This window comes from Jaculus jaculus, chromosome 7, assembly GCF_020740685.1.
Source record: "Jaculus jaculus isolate mJacJac1 chromosome 7, mJacJac1.mat.Y.cur, whole genome shotgun sequence".
NCBI lineage: Eukaryota > Metazoa > Chordata > Mammalia > Rodentia > Dipodidae > Jaculus > Jaculus jaculus.
Window position 1 is genome coordinate 156,926,049 of NC_059108.1, and position 21,692 is coordinate 156,947,740.

At 49.7% G+C, this 21,692-nt stretch overlaps 1 protein-coding gene across 1 annotated transcript; it reads left to right on the top strand.

Annotated features, from left to right (window-relative positions):
- The first annotated feature begins 13,151 nt into the window (after positions 1-13,151).
- Pld4 (phospholipase D family member 4) lies at positions 13,152-20,801 on the top strand. The gene is made up of 11 exons (XM_045154935.1): positions 13,152-13,208; positions 15,002-15,088; positions 15,763-15,926; positions 16,322-16,505; positions 16,837-16,957; positions 17,310-17,437; positions 18,568-18,768; positions 19,404-19,543; positions 19,634-19,799; positions 19,898-19,994; positions 20,265-20,801. The coding sequence occupies exons 2-11, from the start codon at positions 15,002-15,004 to the stop codon at positions 20,465-20,467; spliced, it is 1,491 nt and encodes a 496-aa protein (XP_045010870.1). The 5' UTR covers positions 13,152-13,208; the 3' UTR covers positions 20,468-20,801.
- Positions 20,802-21,692: the final 891 nt, after the last annotated feature.

A 21,692-nucleotide genomic window follows, 5' to 3' on the forward strand; every position in this document is an offset into this window, starting at 1 on the left:
ACTCCAGGTGTATGTGCTACCTTGTGCATCTGGCTTATGTGGGTCCTAGGGAATCAAACCTGGGTTCTTGGGCTTTGTAGGCAAGCACCTTAATCAGTAAGCCATCTCTCCAACCCCTTAAATTAATTTCAAGCCAGATATGGTGGCACATGCCTGTTATCCTAGCACTCAGGAGGCAGGGGAAGGAGGTTTGCTCCAAGTGGATGGCCAGTCTAGCCTACATACCTAGTGCTAGGTCAGCCTGAGCTACAAAGTGAGGGCTCCCACACCTGAAAAACAAAAAAATGTTATAATCGTTTGATACAATATTCAAGAGCACTCTTCAGAATTATGACTGACTCGTGTAAAAATAGCAAGAGGTGGGGTCATGTACTAGGCTAGGAGCCTGTTGCTACTGGGTTCTCTTTCCCCCTTGACTTTGGAAAAGAGCCCTGATGTCACATTGAATGTTTGCAGTTCTGAGTCTTCATCCCCACGAGCAGTTACTGTCCCCACCACAGAAGTGGCTGGCTCAGACCTGTTCCTGAGCTAGCTCACTTAGCCAGCCATTGGAGCTCTTCTGGGGCTGAGTCATAGGCAGCCCTGTGCACAGTGGAGGGGATAGGGTGGTGAATGGTGGCAAACTGTGGACTGGGCCTCACCATGAATGGAGTTGGCAATCCTGCATCTTGGATCTCCACATCTGGACTTTTTGCCTGAGGCCTGACCACGTCCTCCTGGTAAGAATCGCAGGGCTTATTTCTGTCTGCCTGCCCAGCACTCAAGAGCTGGGGCCAGGCATACCACTCTCCCACACAGGTGGGTGAATGCAGTGGCAGGCAGATGTGTACAACCTCTTATAGGTCTCTTGTCCTTCCATCCCCAGTAACAGCAATTGGACAGAGAGCATCACCAAATATTCCCCTGTGGATGGCATTCACGACCCCTGCCATTTCTCCCAGCCTTGGAGATGTGTCTGAGATGAGTCTGTGAGAAGTGGGAGGGAATATAGTTGGGTTAAGCCACTTACCAAGGTTATGAGCAAAGTGGGGCTGCAGAGGCCCATTGGACCACTACAGGCTTGCCTTCCTGAGCCCTGTCCCTGAGTGACATCCCCAGCCAAGTCACCTACATGGAGGAGTGTAGGTAGGGTTGGGGAGGAGGATTCCAGATGTCTCATTCTCTCTCTAGTCATCACAGCCTGTTGAGATCCTGTTGTGGGCCAGGCGCCGAATCTCACAAAGTAACTAGGAGCTGACAGGCCCAATACCTTGTAATTATGAGAGGTAAGGCTGGTGGAGGGGATGTAGTGGGGCTGGGTGGCTATGAGTTGACAGGTCTTGACACTAGGCTTTGTGGAAGGAGTAGGGACTTGTTTTTCCTTGGTCAAACAAAGTCTTGACAGTGATGGCCCCATTTGGCTTCATGGAGAATGGATTGGGCTGGGCAGTACAGGGAAGGAAGCAAGGTTGGTGGGGATTGTGCTCAGAGCCCATTTGGTCAAAGGCAGGGAACAAGGAGGTGACAGATGTGTGAATGAGGTGGTGAGATCTCAGGAGAGCCAGGATACTCTAGGGGAGTCAGTCTTCAGCTTGGAGTTTGAGAATGAAGCCCTTGTGGGAAGAAAGATGCTGAATCAGTAAGCAGCTCTGAGCCTATTTTAGATCTCTGGTCATTTGTAGAAATGAGTAAAAGCACACCGATACACACATGCATAAATTTACAGTTAAGTTTGATGTCAGCGAACAAACCTGACCTCCCAAAAGAATTAGGCTAACATTTTCTACATAAAATTAATGGTGGCGGGGTGGGGGGGGCTGAAGAGATGGCTCAGCGATTAAAGACACTTGCAAAACCTAATGACCCGGGTTCAATTCCCCTGGACCCACATAAAGCCATATGCGCAAAGTAGCCCATGTGTCTAGAGTTTATTTGCAGTGGCTAAAGGCCCTGGTGTGCCCTTTCTTCATTCTTCTCTCTCCTCTACAATAAATATCTGGGTATGGTGGAGCACATTTTAATCTCCACACTTGAGAGACAGAGATAGGAGAATCACTGTTAGTTCCACATCAGCCTAAAACTACAGTGAGTTCCAGATCACCCTGGGCTACAGTGAGACCCTACCTCAATAAAACAAAAAAAATATTTTTTAAGTTAATGAACTGGAAGTGGTGGCACACACCTTTAATCCCAGCACTCAAGAGGTAGGAAGATCACCATGAGTTCAAGGCCACTCTGAGACTACATAGTCGATTCCAGGTCAGTCTGGGCTAGAGTGAGACTCTACATTTTAAAAAAGGGGGAGGAATGCTGATAAAAATTAAATAAATAAAGGGGGAGGGCTGGAGAGATGGCTTAGGGATTAAGGCGTTTGCCTGCAAAGCCAAAGGATCCCAGTTGAATTCTCCAGGACCCATGTTAGCCAGATACATAAGGAGGCACATGCATCTGGAGTTCGTTTGCAGTGGCTGGAGGCCCTGGTGCAACCATTCTCTTCCCCCTCCCTCCCTCCCTCTCTCTCAAAAAAAATTTTTTTTAAAGTGGGCTGGAGAAATGGCGTAGTGGCTAAGGTGCTTGACTGTGAAGCCTAAGGACCCAGGTTCTATTCTCCAGGTCCCATGTAAGCCAGATGCACATGGTGGCACATGCATCTGGAGTTCGTTTGCAGTGGCTAGAGGCCCTAATGTGCCCATTTTCTCTCTCTCGCCCCCTCTCTCCCACCAATCCCTTTCTCTGTCTCTAGTAAATAAAAACAAATCTTTTCTAAAAAAAAAAAAAAAAAAGTTAATGAGCCAGGTGTGGTGGCACACGCCTTTAATTCCAGCACTCAGGAGGCAGAGGTAGGATCGCCATGAGTTCAAGGCCACCCTGAGACTCCATAGTGAATTCCAGGTCAGCCTGGGCTAGAGTAAGACCCTACCTCGAATCCCACCCCCCCCCAAAAAAAAGAAAAAAAGTTAATGGAGAGGCTGGAGAGATGGCTTAGCAGTTAAGGCATTTGCCTGCAAAGCCAAAGGATCCCAGTTCAATTCTCCAGGGCCCACGTAAGACAGATGCGCAAGGGGCGCAAGCATCAGGAGTTCCTTTGCAGTGGCCGGAGGCCCTGGTGTACCCATTCTCTCTCCCCCTCTGTCTCTCTCTCAAATAAATAAAATATATTTTTAAGAAGCTGAACACTACTCTTAGTAGCTGGGCTTTTGAAAAAGTTAATGGGTTTCTTTTTCAGGGAAAGTTTTCAGGAAAACAATTTTCAAAGGAATAACGTCCCATATTTTGTAGGCTGAGGCATGAGAATTCTGAGTTTGAGATTAGCCTCAACATTATAGTTATGACCCAGGGCTGGAGAGATGACTTACTGGTTAAGGCATTGCCTGCAAAGCCTAAGGGCCTAGTTTCAATTCCCCAGTACTGATGTGAGCCAGATGCACAAGGTAGCACATGTGTCTGGAGTTTGTTTGCAGTGGCTAGAGGCCCTAGTGTGTTCACTTAATCTCTATCTGCCTCTTTTCCTCTCAAATAAGTAAATTATTTTATGACCCAAAATGAGAGTAAAAATTTGGGGACTTGTGGGCTGGAGTGATAACTTAGTGGTTAAGGCTCTCGCCTGCGAAGCCTAAAGACCCAGGTTCGATTCTCCAGTACCCACGTAAACCAGATGCACCCAATATTTTCTTTTTATTTTAGCAAGAGTGAGACAGACAGAGGGAAAGGAGAGAGAGAGAATGGGTGCTCCAGGGCCTCAGCCCATGCAATTGAACTCCAGATGTTTGTGCCACCTAGTGGACATATGAGACCTTGCACTTGCCTCACCTTTGTGCATATGGCTTCTGAGAGATCCGAAGAGTAGAACATGGGTCCTTAGGCTTCATAGGCAAGTGCCTTAACCACAATGCCACTTCTCCAGCCCTGCCATGCCCAGCTTTTTGTGGCACTGAGGATCAAACCCAAGGCTTTGTACATACTAGGCAGACAACCAACTGAGCTACATCTCCAGCAGGTCATTATTTTGGTCTCTTCACATGTTGAAGATAGAACAAGAGAAATTACGCAAGATAAATCATAAAAGAGTTTTTAAAAAAGGAGCCAGGGCCGGGCATGGTGGCACACACCTTTAACCCCAGCACTTGGGAGGTAGGAAGATCGCCGTGAGTTCAAGGCCATCCTGAGACTCCATAGTGAATTCCAGGTCAGCCTGGGCTACAGTGAGACTCTACCTCGAAAAACAAAAAAATAAAAATAAATAAAAAAGGAGCCAGGTATGGTGGTGCATGCCTTTAATTCCAGCACTCAGGAGGCTGAAATAGGATCATTGTGAGTCCAAGACTAACCTTGGCCATATATATGTATGTGTATATACATATATGTATACATACACACACACACGTGTATGTGTGTATGTATGTATATATTTTAGGCAAGCTCAACAGACTGGCCTTTTATGCAAGTGAGTGAAAGAGAGAATTGGCACACCAATTCCAGCCACTGTAATCAAACTGCAGATGTGTGTGCCATCGTGTGTGTCTACCTTATGTGGGATCTGAAGAGTTGAACATGGGTCCTTAGGCTTCACAGGCAAATGTCTTAACTGCTAAATCATCTCTCCAGCCCTAGCCTCGGCTATAGAGTGAGTTCCAGGTCAGCCGGGCTAGAGTGAGACCCTGCCTTGAAAAAGAAGTAAAAGGATGGAAGGAAGGAAAAGAACACAGTATTCCTGATTTATGGAACAGTACCAAGCAGTCCAATATATATGTAGTTGGAGTTCCAAAAAATACAAGAGACAAGACAGGAAAAATATTAAAATGAACAATGGCAAAATATCTTCCAAATGTGCTGAAAATTATGAACCCATTAATGCAATACCTCAGTGACTGCCAAGAAAAGCACAAATGAAGATAGTCACTAGGACATGTGTTAGCCATTCCTTTGTTACTGTGACAAGATATGTGAAAACCAACTTGAGATTTATTTAGGCTCTTGGTTTCTCTGACATTTTCTTTCAAGCTCAAGCATGAAAAAACCCTCTGATTTGATCCTCAGCTCCACAGAAGAGTAGAGAAAGGATTTAATCATGGTTGGCTACATCGGTTGCTTTGGGTGTGAGGCCATGCAGAGCGTCATGGAAATCAGAACTTAGTGGTCAAGGAGATCATGCGTGTGTGCCAGCCAGGAAGCAGGCAGAGGCAGAGGGATGGGCTTGGAACAAGGTACAGCTCCAACATTGTGCTCCCCATGACCTACTTTCAACGAGGCCCTGTGTCCAGAGGTTTACACCTTCTCCCAATAATGCCATCAAATTGTGAGTCTTGACAGTGGATTAGTCACAGGTCAGCTAAGACCCCATCATCCAATCACCTCTCAATGATTGGATCCACCTTCTGGGGACCAAGCCTTCAACACATGAGCCTTTTGGAAGATGCTTCATATCCAGACCACATTTCATAAAGTTAGATGTGGTTGAAATGGGAGGGGAACAGCTCTGCTCTCAGTGAGCTCTGCTGGGCAGGATTTTTACCCAGGGAGTGGTAAAGAGTTAACCATTCCCAGGTAGGTGGGATAAAATGAATTAATGTAATAAGTTTCCAACATGGGAATCAGAACTTCAACAAAGAAACAGGCAGCGTGGAGCATTGTGGTGTGTGCCTTTAATCCCAGCATTTAGGAGACAGTGGTAGGAGGATTGTTGAGTTCAAGGCCAGCCTGGAACTGCAGAGTGAGTTCCTTGTCAACCTGGGCTAGACTCTACCTCAAAATAACAAAAAAGAAAAGAGCAGACAGACTTAATTAAAGCAAGACAACACCCAATCAGGAATGGATGGGAGCCTCAAGGATACTCATGGGGGTACTCATCTGAAGGCTGAATTTGATGGGGTTAAGAATATTGGAGCTGTCTCTACCTATAATTGAAGGCATCCTAGACTCATTATCTAATTGAGAATTCCTCAACAGTAACTGAAAATCTTTTGTGTTGAGGGAACAGGGTAGGCTGATCACAACAGTCACTAATGCCTGCCAACCTCAGTGTTTCTGGCCGTGCTCCGAGAGCCCTAACCATCCTATCCCCAATCAACCATAGGCATTCCAAGTTAACCATATAATGCCAAGAAGTAGGGAATTTCTCCCTTATGGTGGCTCAGGAGGATCAGAATTCCAGACCAGCCTGGACTATATAGTTAGACCCTGTTTCAAAAACAAACAAACAAACTATAGATAGATAGATAGATGATAGATAGATAGATAGATAGATAGATAGATAGATAGATGGATAGATGGATAGATGGATAGATGGATAGATGGATAGATAGATATAGATATATCATAAGTAAATTCACAATAGAAGAGCAGGTAGAAATAAGGCTTAAACCAGGCATGGTGGCACACACTTTTAGTCTCAGAACTCAGGAGGCTAAGGTGGGAGGATCTACATGAATTTCAGGTCAGCCTGGGCTACAAGTGAGACCCTGCCTTGAAAAACCAACAGGGCTGAAGAGATGGCTTAGCAGTTAAGGCACTTGCCCACAAAGCCAAAGGACCCAGGTTCAATTCCCTAGGACCCACATAAGCCAGATGTACAAGGTGTCACATGCATCTGGAGTGCATTTGCAGTGGCTGGAGGCCCTAGCATTCTCTCTCTCTCCCTCTTTCTCTCCCTCTCTCAAAAAAAAAAAAAAAAAAGATAAGAACAACTGAGTCTTCTAGTTCAAATGTGAAAGTCACAGCAGATCAAGTAGAAGGTAAAACTCCTCATGGCTTTAGAGAAACAACAGTTTTCTAAATATAAACACAAAAAGCAGTAGCCATAGCAGGGCGTGGTGGCACACACCTTCAATCCCAGCACTCAGGAAGCAGAGGTAGGAGGATTGCTGTGAGTTTGAAGGCAGCCTGAGATTACATAGTGAATTCCAGGTCAGCTTGGGCTTGAAGACCCTACCTACAACAAACAATAACAACAAAACAGATGCACAAAGTGGTGTATGCATCTGGGGTTTGTTTGCAGTACCAGGGGCCCCTGGTGTGTGCGCGTGTGATTTCTCTCTCCTTGCAAAAATAAATATTTTTTAAAAACTTAATTGGCACCAGAGAGATGGCTTAGTGGTTAAAATGCTTACCTGTGAAGCCTGAGGACCCATGTTGACTCTCCAGGTCCCATGTAAGCCAGACACACAGTGATGCAAGTGCACAAGGTGGCACATGCATCTGGAGTTCTATCATAGTGGCTGGAGGCCCTGGAATGCCAATTCTTTCTCATAAAAAATTACCAAAAAATCTGGAAAGGATTATACTAAGTGAGATAACCCAGGCCCAGAAAGCCAAGCGCCACATGTTCTCCCTCATGTGTGGATCCTAGCTACAGATGATTGGGCTTCTGCATGAGAAGGAAAATAGTAGCAGAAGCCAGTAAGTTAAAAATGCGATATAAAGGGAGGAGAAAGGAAGGGAGGAGGGTACTTAATAGGTTGGTATATATGTAAGTAGAATGATTGAGATGGGGAGGTAATATGATGGAGAATGGCATTTCAAAGGGGAAAGTGTGGGGAGGGAGGGTATTACCATGGGATATTTTTTATAATCACGAAAAATGTTAATAAAAATTGTGAAAAGAAAAAAATAAAAATAAACAAAAGAAAAAAATTACCAAAAAAACCCTTAATTGTTTCAAGTCAGAGGAAAAAGCTCAACTTGAAACTAAGCAGGCAGAGGACTCTTCCTGGGGAGCTTGGGAGATTGCTCAGTGGTTAAAAGTAATTTCTTGCAAAGTCTGCTAGCACATGTGTCTGGATTTTGTATATAGTGGCAGGAGACCCCGGCATGCCATTCTTTTTCTCTCCCCCTCCCTCTCTCTCAAATAAATAACATTTTTTTAATATTTTAAGGCATTTTTATTTATATATTTGCAATCAGAGAGAGAGAATGGGTTCACTAGCCTCCAGCCACTGCAATCAAACTCCAAATGCATGCACCTCTGTGCACCTGGCTTTATGTGGGTACCGGGGAATCAAACTTGGGTCTTTAGGCTTTGCAGACAAGTGCTGACCTGGAATTCGCTATGTATTCTCAGGGAGTCCTCGAACTCATGGCAATCTTCCTACCTCTTCCTCCCAAGTGCTGGGATTAAAAGCATGCACCACCACACCCAGCCCCAAAATATTTTTTTAATGGTCTTTGTTACTTTTATTTATTTATTTATTTGAGAGTGATGGACAAAGAGAGAGAATGGGCACGCCAGGGCCTCCAGCCACTGCAAGCGAACTCCTGTGCGCCCCCTTGTGCATCTGGCTAACATGGGTCCTGGGGAATCAAGCCTTGAACCAAGGTCCTTAGGCTTCCCAGGCAAGCGCTTAACTGCTAAGCCATCTCTCTAGCCTCCAAAATATTTTTTTTTTTTTTTTTTTTGGTTTTTCGAGGTAGGGTCTCACTCTGGTCCAGGCTGACCTGGAATTAACTCTGTCATCTCAGGGTGGCCTTGAACTCATGGCGATCCTCCTACCTCTGCCTCCCGAGTGCTGGGATTAAAGGCGTGCGCCACCACGCCCGGCCAAAATATTTTTTAAAAGGACTCCTTCCTGTCTTTCTGCCTGCCGCCTGATGACCAGGAAAGGAGCAGCTCTTTTCCACCTTTCCACCATGAAGTTTTACCTCACCTCAGGTCAAGAAACAGCCAGTGATAAAACAATTAAAAAAATAAATAAGCCTGTTTCTGGGCTGGAAGGATGGGTTAGTGGTTAAGGTGTTTGCCTGCAAAGCCAAAGGACCCAGGTTCAATTCCCCAGGACCCACGTTAGCCAGATGCACAAGGTGGCACATGTGTCTGAAGTTTGTTTGCAGTGGCTGGAGGTCTTGGCGTGCCCATTCTCTCTCTCCCTCCCTCCCTCTTTCTCTGTGTCAAATAAATAAATAAATAATAATTTTAAAAAAGCAGCAGCCAGTGATCTTGGCCTAAAACCTTGGAGACCATGAACCCATATAATTTCTTCTTCCTTTAAGTTGTCTCCTCTGGGATTTTGTCAGAAACCCTTGGAAGAAAGTTTGGGGTACAGAGACTTGATGGGTAGCTGTATTCTAACCCAAGAGAGTAAAGAGGGTGACCCCACTTCCTCCTTTTTCTTTGTGGCCTAAGTGCGGTTTTCCACTGGTGGGCTGCCTTAGTGGACTTTCTGGGACCTGCATATCATGGACCAACCAGCACTTTCATCTTTGCTTAAGATGACCAATCATGGACTCTGGATGGGGGGGCTTTCCTCATTCAGAACAAGTCCAGCTCCCACCTGGCTGGGGTTTCCCCACCCTGGAATCACCTCCTCCCTGGGGAGTCTATTCTCTCTGCTTGTTTTCCCTCTTATGTTGAAATAAACTTTATTCTTTTAAGCCCTTTCCAGCCTTTTAATACTTTAATAAGTAGCAAAAACAAACCCAACACTCCCTAGACAGTGACACTCATAACAGAAAACATACTGGAGCAGGCCCTGCTGGGACTGGCTGGCAGTGGGGAGCTGGTCATGCTGGGCCTGGCTGGCAGTGGGAAGCTGGTCTTGCTGGGACTGGCTGGCAGTGGGGAGCAGGGCCTGGCTGGCAGTGGGGAGCTGGCCCTGCCAGGACTGGCTGGCAGTGTGGTTCTGAAGCTTTTGTGGGAAGAATCTAGAGATCCTTGAAGAAGCAGGCTAAGATGAGCTTAGAATGTGGTCAGCAGAAGACTATTGTGCTGATAGGAACGTGGACTGCAATGGCTGTGCTGAGTGTGATGGTGCATGCCTGTAATTCCAGCACTTGACAGGCTAAAGTATGAGGGTTGCAAGTTCCAGGCCAGTCTAGGTTGCATAGGAAGACACTGTATCAAGAAAACAAAGACTAGGGCTAGAGGGATGGTTTAGCATTTAAGGCGTTTGCCCACAAAGCCAAAGGACCCAGGTTCAATTCCCCAGGACCCACATTAGCCAGATGCACAAGAGGGTGCACGTGTCTGGAGTTCGTTTGCAGTGGCTGGAGGCCCTGATGTGTCCATTCTCTCCCTCTCTCTGTCTCTGTCTCTCTTTCCCTCCCTCTTTCTCTGTCAAATAAATAAAAAACAAATTTTTATTTTTATTTATTTATTTATTTATTTATTTGAGAGCAACAGAGAGAAAGGCAGAGAGAGAGAATGGGCACGCCAGGGCTTCCAGCCTCTGCAAACGAACTCTAGACGCATGCGCCCCCTTGTGCATCTGGCTAATGTGGGACCTGGGGAACCGAGCCTCGAACCGGGGTCCTTAGGCTTCACAGGCAAGCGCTTAACCGCTAAGCCATCTCTCCAGCCCAAAAACAAAATATTTTTTAAAAGACAACTAAAACAACAAACAACAAAAGGGCCCTGAAGGCTTTGTGTTTTCATTTTATTATTTTATTATCTGTTTGAGAGTGAGAGAGAGAGAAAATGGGCACACCAGGTCCTTCAGCCACTGCAAACGAACTCCAGACATGTACACCTTGTGCATCTGGCTTATGTGGGTACCACAGAATCATTGAACCTGGATCCGCTTGCAGGCAAGCGCCTTAACCACTGAGCAATCACTCCATTTCGGTTTTTTGTTTTGTTTTGTTTTGTTTTGTTTTATAAGCAGGATTTCACTCTAGCCCAGGGTGGCCTGGAACTTACTTGGTAGCCCAGGCTGGCCTCAACTTTATGGCAATCCTCCTACTTAAGATCCTTATGTGCTGGAATTACTGGTGTTCAAGACAGTGCCAGGCTAACACTCCCTGAGAGGCCAAGCCACAGATAAAAGTTATTTATTTATTTATTTATGAGAGAGTGAGTATGGGTACAAAAGGTCCTCCTGCCACTACAAACTTCCATATGCATACATCACTTTGTGCATATGGCTTTACTTGAGTCTTGGGGAGTTAAAACCAGGTTATCGGGCTTTGCAAGCAAGTGTCTAACTGCTGAGCCATCTCTCTAGCCCAAAGCTGAGTTTAAAGGTGATGGACCAATGAATGTGGTAGAATAAATTTTAAGGCAACAACACAACATTTAGGCTGTGTCAAGGGCATTACTGCCTGTTTTTAGAATTAAAATAATAATCTGGTATCAAAAGGAGAGCAAAAATCTATTTAAAAATATTTTTTTGGTTTTTCAAGATAGGATCTCATATTAAAGAAGTGCGTCACCACTCCTGGCTTAAATTTTTAAAAATTTATTTATTTATTCTATCAACACCACATTCAAAATAATTGAGCTAACTGGCCAGATTATTTATTTATTTTAGAGATCAGGGTGGAGGGAGAGAGACCTACTTTGTGCATCTGGCTTTATGTGGGTACTGGGGAATTGAATCCTGGGCCAGCAGGCTTTGCAAGCAAGTACCTTTAACTGCTGAGCAATCTCCTCAGCTTAGAAATTTTAGTTTGGCCAAAAAAGTTGAGGCCAAGACTGTGGATACTGAAGAGATTAGCACCATTAAAAAGAAGCCAAGACGGTTGGGGTGATGGCTTCACAGTTACAGGGCTTCCCTGCAAAGCCTAAGGACCCAGATTAGATTTGACTCCCCAGAATCCACATAAGCCAGATGCACATGGTGTGCATTCGTCTGGGGTTTTTTGCAGTGGCTAGAAGCTCTGGAGCACCCATTATCCCTGTCTCTCTCTGTCTCCCCCACCTCTTTCTAATAAATAAAGTAAAATATATAGAAAAAATGTTATTTAAAAAAAAAGACGACAATGATTGAGATGTGGAGGGGATATGAAGAATGGAATTTCAAAGGGGAAAGTGCAGGGGGAGAGGTATTACCATGGGATATTTTTTATAATTATGGAAAATGTTAATAAAAATTGTGAAAAGGGGAAAAAAAAGGTGCCAAGAAGGGCTGGAGACATTGTTCCATGGATAAAGTGCTTCCTGAATGAGCATGAAAACGTGAATTCAGATCCTCAGCACCTATGTACAAGTTGGTGTTGGGGGCATGTACCTGTGGGCATTCTCAGGTCAGCTTCCTAGACAAAGGCTACCTGGGCAGAGACCAAACAAGAGGGAGGCCAACCCAAAATCCGTTTAAATTAAGGGTTTCTCTCACAATCCCAGCCCAGAAACAATAGGATCCTATTCTCAGGAGACCCTGGTCAGAATGCAAGTGGGGCAGGGCCACTGCTGGGACCCTCTAGCCAGGCTTACCTTTTTGAGCAGGCCAGTGGACAACCCCATCTGCGTTCTTCAGCACAGGGGTCACAGATGTCTTCACATCCCAGTCTCTGGCCAAATCTTTCCAGCCTCCCTTGCAGCTAGGTATGGCTCTGTGGCCTAGTCTAGATCAGCTCTAGGGGACAGATAAATGGAAGTGCCCTGTTGGATTTTAAGGAAGTCTCCTCTGGTGGGAGCATGCAAGCAATGAATGTTGTAGAGAGCTACAGAAACCATGGGATGGCTACGAAGCTTGGCTGCCAGGGCTTGGAGGCAGAATGCTGGGAACCAAGCAACAGTAGCCGTGAAGCCAGTGCCTTCTCCAGACACCAACCAGCTTCCAGGCACTTCTGGTCAGGTTTTCATTGCTGAGAGAAACACCTAGGTAAACCATTAAACAGAATGGTTTATTTTGCCTCTTGGCTTTAGAAATTTCAGTCTATGGTCAGCTGAGTCCATGCTGTGGACCTGTGGTGAGGTTGAGCATTGTGGTGGTGGGAGCAGCGGAGGAAAGCTCACCCTGTGGCACCTAGGAAGCAGACAGAAAGGGCCAGGGACAAGATGTGCAGTACCAAGGCTGGCCACCAGCAACCCACCAAATGCCATAGACCCCACCTTCTCCCAATAGTCTACCCAGTCAGGAATCCACCAATGATTTCAATGTTACAAGCCTCGTCATTCCATCCCATTCAACCATGCCACTGGCTGGGGAACGAAGCCTTCAACACCCAAGCCTCTGGAGGTCATTCCCTGGCAGCTGGTGTTAGAATCCTGCTTCAGCCCACGCTGACTCCGTTCTTCATGGTCCCTGAGCCCTGCAGTCAAGCTTAACTGATACTAGGCCTGTGCCTGCAGGGTGCCCTCTATGAGTGGCAGGCAAGGGTAGCTTTTCTGTAGGGTAAAACTTCTCCATCGCCCTCTAGCACCTCACTCAGCCCCTTTGTCAGTCCCAGGGCAGGGGTGGGGTATTCAGAACAAAGAGGAAGTGAGTGGAAGAGAGGCAGCCAGCTGCCAAGGAAGCAGGTGGGCTAGTGTGAGCAGAGCCTGCAGCCTGTGGCTGGAGTCAGGAAGCTCTTCAAGACAGGTAAGTGTCCCCTAGGACTGGACGAGGTGGGGGACAGCCAGACAGGACCTGGGAAGGATCTGTCTCCTACAGCCCTGTCCTCCCAGCACCCTGGGTCCAGGGGCTCCCACACCCCCAAGCTTGGCTTACAGGTGACTGTTCCTTGTCTGATCAGTGCAGCCAGGATGATTGAGCATCAGGCTGACAGTGGCAGCTACGCCTTGTCCCAGCCTGAGAGCAGGAACTCCAGCACCCCCAGTCATGAGCTCTAATTTCCACAGGGTCCCTGGTTGCCACCACAAGGCTGGCGAGGCTCAGAGACCTGTCTCCTAGCTCACCCCAGCTGGGGATGCCAGCACTAAGGAGTCGATCTCTAGCTAGCTCACTCCTGAGACTTAAGGGCTCCACACAATGGAAGAAAGCTAAAGTGGCTGAAAGTCACCATAGTCGCCCTCCTCCCCTGCCCCCAACAGAGTTCCTCATGGCCAGGAGGAGGTCTCAAGTCAGGGCTGCATGGCCTGACCCGCCTATCTATCTGGGTACTTTTGAGGAGGGGAGGAACCAAGGAGCAGCCCCTTTGGGGATATTCCTGGTGGCCCTAGCTTTGGACCTCATGATTCTTCTGGAAGTTGCATGAAGGATCAAAGCATAAAGATGGGCTCTAGAGTGGGCTGTGTGCCACCTGTGCTATCCTCTGTGGGGTGGGGTCACCTCCAAGAGCTTGAATTCCTCTTTGGCGTGAAACATAGCACCCTGACTCCTGTCTCAGGGACCCTGGCTAGGAGAGGTGTTGGGCCTTGGTGTGCCTGAACTTCCATTCCCCACACTTTGCTCCTATTTGCTGTGGGATCCCCTTCCTGTATCACTGGACACCAGGGCAGACACAGCCCCAGGACCCTGCACATGTGGCCCTCTCCCAATGCTGAGTCTAACCAAATTCTCTGCAGGCTTCAGCCCAATCCAAACATCGGAAGGCAGTGGGTCACCTTGCAGGCTGGCCAGCTGCTTGTGGGCTGAAAGCCTGAGGAGATTCCAGATCCTATCACCCTGTAAGCCCCTAGCACCCAAACAGCACTCTGGCCAGAAGCAAGGCCAGCTACTGCCCTGGTGGGTGTCTCCAACAGGAGCTAGCCAGCTGGGGTGACCCCTTGCTATGCACAGGCCTTTTTGCACACCCCAGGGATGGTACCCTCAAAGCATCAAGGGCACATACTCGGATGGCACCAAGGGCAGCAGGGCCACTTGGGTGGTGTTGGCTGGCTCTTTGCAGAGTGACTACTCTGAAAGGATGAGACGAGTCCTTTGTCCCAGCTGCCTGCATGCAGAGTCTCTGCTGCCGAAGTAGAGCCCCTTGCCTCCTCATAGCTTGTTTTCTAGCCAGCTGCTCATTGTGAGGCCCAAACAGGGGTGGAGTCCCAGAAGGGATGTCTCTGCTCAGTGAGGAAGAACAGGGTGAAAGCAGAAGTCGCACTTTCAGACTCAGTTTCATTTGTGGGTGGAATAAGGAACTGAGATCCACACACTCTGACACACTCTGACATGTGCCCTGAGGGAAAGGGAGCCGGAGAAGGGACAGAGGGTAGGGGAGACACAGCCTGGGGAAAGGCAAGGGCTCAGACAGTGCTGGATTCACAGGAAGCCTCACCTGTAGGCCCGTTGCCAAGGGGATGTGGGTAGAGTCCTGGCTAGATGGCAGGCTCTACACCAGAGGTGTGACTGACCTCAGAGGGCTCAAGTGTGCATCTGTAGGAATCCCATGTGGAGGTGACAGTGTGGGGCCAGAGCTTCTGGTGATACCAGACCATCCTATGCAGATGGTGACACCTCTCCACATAGCACTGGAGGCCCCTGAGTGTCCAGGCTCCATGCCTCCCCATGAGCTGCGTAGCAGAACTGGCAAGGTAAGACTGGAGAGACCAGAGGAGGGCTGGCTGGGGCCCCAGTGCTCTCAAAGCAAGTTTGAGCACAATCCCTAATTAAAACCATGTTTAAAATTTTTTTTTAAAAATTTTTTATTTATTTATTTGAGAGCGACAGACACAGAGAGAAAGACAGAGGGGGAGAGAGAGAATGGGCGCGCCAGGGCTTCCAGCCTCTGCAAACGAACTCCAGACGCGGGCGCCCCCTTGTGCATCTGGCTAACGTGGGACCTGGGGAACCGAGCCTCGAACCGGGGTCCTTAGGCTTCACAGGCAAGCGCTTAACCGCTAAGCCATCTCTCCAGCCCAAAAATTTTTAAATTTCACAAAATTTTAAGTCCCAGGACCTGAGTAGAGAAGATATAACTAGCCCCAGTGTGGTTGGGGCTAGTTGGATCATTGGGGGTAACAAGGCCACCCTGGATACTGCAGACCTTGTCCATATCCCTCTGCCAGGGGCCATGGAGACAGCCAGTTACTGCTGTCTGCAGCGCCTGAGAGGACTGTGGACCACCCACCCCACCCGGTGGGCCTGTTTCCCCCATCCCTGTCTTGCCTACACCAAACTCTCCCTAGGAGCCTGGGCAACTTGTGTCACAGTACAGGAGGAGCTGCCATGACCACTACGGATCCTATGGGGCTGCCCTCTCCCGCAGGTGCTGGGGCTGCTGGCCATTCTGGGACTTGGCTTTGTGCTTCTCACCTTCCTCCTGGGGCAAATGCCTCCTGCTTTCATGGGGCACCAGATGCGCCCCGAAGAAGGATTTATCAGGAGGCACTCCCCGGGAGGGGAGGCTGCACGGCAGGAGGACTCTTGCCGGTAGGTGAGCCTAAGTGGCCTGTAGCAGGGACTGGGTGGGGGGACTGAGGGCTCTCAGCTGGTTGCTGCCTGCATTCCACCATCAGAGCCTGAGGTGGGTGATGCGGGTCATGGGAAGGCTTGACTGTCCCAGAGGGGCTTGAGAGTAACCTAGGCTCCCTAGTCTGCACTCTTTCCTCCGAGTTCCCCCAGCCCCCTGACTGTGTACACTCAGGACGTGGCAGGGCTCAGGTCAGACCTGCCCATTTCAGTTTAACCACCTCTTCTCTGTGCCTATGGCCTGGGCCCAGAGCCACACAGGTATAAGTCCCTTCGCTTGAGGAGTAGCCATGGAGCAGACAGCTGGTTGGTGGCTCCTACAGTCACATTAAGTCCCTTCTTGGTCCTTTCTCTAGGCTTGTCCTCGTGGAAAGTGTTCCACAGGATCTGCCATTTGCAACTGGAAGTCCCTATGCCCAGCCCTTGGCCCAGGCGTGGCTGCAGCTTCTGGACACTGCCCAAGAGAGTGTCCATGTGGCCTCATACTACTGGTCCCTCACAGGGCCTGACATTGGAATCAATGACTCATCTTCCCAGCCGGTTGGTCCCTGAACCCAGTCTCTGGCTCAGGTTCAAGCTATCACTGCTCTGCCCTGGTGCTGGACACCCAGCAAGATAGGCCCAGGCTCTCACCACCTGGCCCAGGGCTCAGCTCCGGGGGTTGGGCTGGGGCAAAGGGGGACCAGGCCCTCTGGGGAGGCTCTTGGGGCAGATAGGTAGGGATGACTATTGGGGAAACGTGTCATTTGGCAACCAGTCAAGGGTCATCAAGATTTGATCCATATTGGGCTGCCGGCAGTCAGTAGGGGTCATGTGGCAGGAAGCACAGGGCCATCCTGTGGTATCTCCTCACACCCACCTGGCCTCCTAGGGAGAGGCCCTTCTTCAGGAGATGAAGCAGCTGCTAGTCAGGAACATCTCCTTAGCTGTGGTCACCAGCAGCCCAACTCCGGCCAGGATGTCCACTGACCTGCAGGTTCTGGCAGCCCACGGTGGGTGTCCACACCCTGGGACCTTGCTGCACTGTGTGGCTGGCACCATGAGGCAAGGACAAACATGAGCAAGGATGCCAGGGTTCAGGGGGGAAGGCTCACTGTATTTACCGGGACCTCAGATGGCATGGGCCCAGGGTCCACAGGGCGGTACAATAGGCCTTGGCCCCAGGATCTCCAGCAAAGAACAGCAGGCAGCAGGCAGACCACGATGAATGCTCTGGAGCTGGGCTGCCTGGAAGGTCCCTGGGCTAGCCTGGACCTATAGCAGCAGCTGGGTCATTGTGGGGAGGAGAGCTCTGAGCCAGGCTGCCCTGAAGAGAACACTGACAAGCCAGCTTTCTTACACCAGGGGCCCAGGTGCGACAGGTTTCCCTGAGACGGTTCACCGGTGGTGTCCTGCACTCCAAATTCTGGGTTGTAGATGGGAAACACATCTATGTGGGCAGTGCCAACATGGACTGGCGGTCTCTGACTCAGGTGAGTTCCAGAGCTCAATGGATCCATCTACAGCTCCACCTCTCTCCATCTCTGAGGTCTGTGTCAATGTACCGCCCATGCCCTGTGAATATGGAGAACCTTCGTGTTGTGAGAGGACAGCAAGCAGAACCCTAGGTCACATGTCACATTTGTTTTGACAGTTATGGAATTGGATTCTACAACTACATTCAAGCCCTGAAACAGCATCTAAGGACATGGATAGGCACTCAGGTCACAGCTTGCAGGGGAAATGCAGATCACAAGGCCTGAGCCTTTTTATTTTTTAAAAAAATTTTTTTTTAATTTATTTATTTGAGAGCGACAGACACAGAGAGAAAGACAGATAGAGGGAGAGAGAGAATGGGCGCGCCAGGGCTTCCAGCCTCTGCAAACGAACTCCAGATGCGTGCGCCCCCTTGTGCATCTGGCTAACGTGGGACCTGGGGAACCGAGCCTCGAACCGGGGTCCTTAGGCTTCACAGGCAAGCGCTTAACCGCTAAGCCATCTCTGCAGCCCAGCCTGAGCCTTTTTAGAAGTGATGCATTACAAAGGCCTGGGGTGAAACAGTTTATGCTTAGGATGTGCAAAGCCCTGAGTTTAATCCACAGCACCACAAGAAAAAGAAAATAAGGATCAAGCAAAGGATATGAACATGGTAATAGGAGTTATCACTTGGCTAACTGTAACAGATTATCTTATTTCCTTTTTGTGTTTTATTCCAAGTTGGCGAATCAATGAGTTTATTGGGGTTACTTACAGGAACATGGGTGACTGAAAGGCAGCTATATCACTGCAAAATCCCATCCCATCCTGGTGACCACTTCATGGCAGTTGCATTATAGAGTCCTCCTTTCAGTGAACCTTCCACTCTCCTTTGTGTTTTCATGCATTCTCTTCAATAACCAAGCACCACTTCGAGCAGTGGGATACAGTGTTGGGAAAACAGGGGCCCTGGCGTCCCAGCCTCTATGTTACTACTGAGCCCTGCAGATGATGCTGCCCAGTAGTTGCCAGGCAGGCGGAAGCTACTCCCTTACTGGCTTCCCTGGCTGGGACCGAGGTGGTAACCTCCACACAGCAGCACCCACCATGGATTTTTACTCTGGCCACTGACCCGGGCTTCCTGCAGGTGAAGGAACTTGGTGCCATCATCTATAACTGCAGCCGCCTGGCTCAGGACCTTGACAAAACATTTCAAACCTACTGGGTGCTGGGGGCTCCCCAGGCAGTCCTGCCCAGAACTTGGCCACAGAACTTCTCATCCCACATCAGCCGCTTCCACCCCCTGCAAAGCTTCTTTGATGGGGTGCCCACTTCTGCCTACTTCTCGGTAAGATGGGCTGAGGACGGGCCTGGTGGTCCCTGCTCTCTGGCTAACTCCCTGGGGCTGCACTGGGAAGTTGTCTCTACTCCAGGAGAAGATGCTGGGCTGGCACCATCAGCAAACAACAGGCACTGGCAGGTGACAGGACTTCAGGTCCTAGGAGAACACCTGACAGTTGAGGAGGTTTGGGGGTCAAGGAGCTCTTGCTGTGTACTCTGGGAAAGGCAAGGGGAGTCTTGGGAATCAAGCAGCTCTTACTCTGAGGGAAGGAAGGCAACACCTTCATCAGAGCAGTGGGGAGCCCATTCCCAGCTTCTCGAGACTGGTCCACACCAGATTACATCAGAGAGTGAAGCCCCCTAGATGTAGCGGGTCCCATCTGAAGGAAGTGAAGCCACTTCATTGAGAGGACAGTTTTGTGGACAGTCAGCTCAGCACCCACCCCCAGCAGTCCAGGTGGCCCAGTGGCTCCACTGCCCATCCCCCACCCCACCACCTTGGGGCCAGAGTCAAGGCATTTGGGGACCCCCTCCCTCACCACACAGGGTTTCTTAGGTGTTGTGCAGTGGGCTCAAGCATCCAGATAAAGACTGACCAGGGAGGCAGCCAGCTAGCTGCCAGGGATGCTTCTCCCACCACAGGCCTCACCGCCCAAGCTCTGCCCCTATGGCCGCACCTGGGACCTAGACACCTTGCTGGCGGTGATGCATGGTGCTCAGGAGTTCATCTATGCCTCGGTGATGGAATACTTCCCCACCACGCGCTTCACCCACCCCGCCAGGTGGGTCTGGTGGAGGTTCACCCCACTGGTGGATAGCTGCATGGTCTCCTCTGCCAGAGATACAGGTAGGACACTTATCTCTTTCCACAGGTACTGGCCCACACTGGACAATGCACTTAGGGCAGCAGCCTTCAACAAGGGTGTGCATGTGCGCCTGCTGGTCAGCTGCTGGCTCCACACGGACCCCACCATGTTCCCTTACCTGCGGTCCTTGCAGGCCTTCAGCAACCCCTCAGCTGGCATCTCGGTGGACGTGGTAAGGAGCCCTCTGGAGCTGCTGTGTATGGGTGGAAGGCAGCCTTCCCCTACCTCCCACCCCATACAGCCTGACTCACCCTCTCTATTTCCTGGAAGAAAGTCTTCATTGTGCCTGTGGGCAATCACTCCAACATCCCATTCAGCCGGGTGAACCACAGCAAGTTCATGGTCACGGAGAAGGCAGCCTACATAGGTAAGCAGCTGGAAGGAGGCATGTGGGGCAGGCAGAGGGCTGCCAAGGGGCTAGGGGTTCCAAATACTCTGGAAATCAGGTGTGCAGCCAAGCTTGTCATGAGATCAGGCGACCCTGACCACCTGGGCCCAGAAGGCTGGTGTGGGGCCAGCTATCCCTCCTGCACCTACCTGAGGGGCATCCCTGGTTAGAGTTTAATAACAGCAGAGCCACAGCCTGGCCGTGGGGGAAGCCCAGAAACCAGTGTCTTTCCTGCCCCCTATCTGCCAGGCACCTCCAACTGGTCAAAAGATTATTTCAGTAGCACCTCAGGCGTGGGCCTGGTGGTCAGCCAGAAGACCCCCAGCACCCAGTCGGGTGTGACCCCCGTGCAGGAGCAACTACGGAGACTCTTTGAGCGTGACTGGAGTTCCCGCTATGCTGTGAGCCTGGATGGACAAGCCCCAGGCCAGGACTGTGTTTGGCAGAGCTGAGACTCGGTCTTCAGTAGCTCTGGGGCCCACTGCTACTACTTCCCACCAGGCTTCCAGCTCAAACAGAAAATAAAGAAGCAAAAGAATATTGCTTGGGACCTGTGGCTGCAGTTGAATGAACAAAGCTTCCAGGACACTCGGCTGCATTTAGATAAAGAAGCCACAGCAGGGGAAGTCCTGCAGTGATAACCCCGGCACTTAGCTGTCCCTCTCTGGCCTACCCAGGAGGTACTGCTGGCCTGTCCCCAAGCATATTAGTCACTAGCACAGCTGCCCAGATGCAATTCCCAATAAAAGGTGCTGCTTGTTTTCAGGCCTGCTCCAATTCAAAGGCTTGATGTGCCTGTGTCATTCTCTTGTCATGTGTGGGTCCTGGTTTCCTGCTGGTCTGCAATTGCATGTTGAAATGGTCTTTGCCTCTCCTGCCCAGGTCAGGGCTCTATCTTCCAGTGCCTCTGGGCTCAGGACTGCTCAGTCTCTGGGATAGAGACAAACTGCCCACCCTAGGCTCACCTCCTCCACAAAGCCCTTGGAATATCCCTTCCGGGACTTCCCAAAGTGGCAGCACCACCCTGCAAACAAGGTATTCCTCTGTATGTCTAGCATGGGCAATGACCCACCTCTTGGCCACTGGGACCACCAAAGGGCCATGAATATGGTTACTGCAGCTAAGTTTTGCATCTGTGGAGGGAGATGTTGCCCGCTCCCAGCCCTCAGAACCTAACCGGGACAGAGCAAGGTGGACATGGGGAACTTGAGCAATGGACAAGGAGTCCACCAGAGCCGGAGTTGGGAATGCGCTTCATGCTGTGCAGGCCAAGCTGAGGGTGGAAGCAGGGTGGTACAGGGTGGATTTCTGTGTGGGCCGGGCTAACGTGGAGGCAGGTCCAGGATTGTTCCACATAGCCCTGCATGGGCCAGAAGTTTCTCAAGGCTAAACTAAACTCTACTGCACTGCAACTGCTTCCTGAAGTGTTGCATCTTTGCCCATGCCACAGGTCTTCCTGCTGGAGGAGAGCTGTGAAAGCACCCAGCCCAGGAACAGATACATCCCACCTGCTGCCCTTCAGCGTGCGTGGGTGGGTGGAGCCCAGGACTAAGTTGAAAGCCAGGCTCCAGCAGACATCTCTACTAGCTTTGTCCTAGAAGGGCTGCTTCATGCACTTGGGTGAGTGCTGGCCTCCAAGGTCTACTCCAAGACCCGGACTAACAGGTGTGGGAAACT

Coding starts and splice junctions, on each gene's coding strand:
- Pld4 (XM_045154935.1), top strand. CDS start 15,002: ATGGTGACACCTCTCCACATAGCACTGGAGGCCCCTGAGTGTCCAGGC. Junction 19,544..19,633: donor CGCTTCACCCACCCCGCCAG/GTGGGTCTGGTG, acceptor CTCTTTCCACAG/GTACTGGCCCACACTGGACA. Junction 19,995..20,264: donor GGAGAAGGCAGCCTACATAG/GTAAGCAGCTGG, acceptor CCTATCTGCCAG/GCACCTCCAACTGGTCAAAA.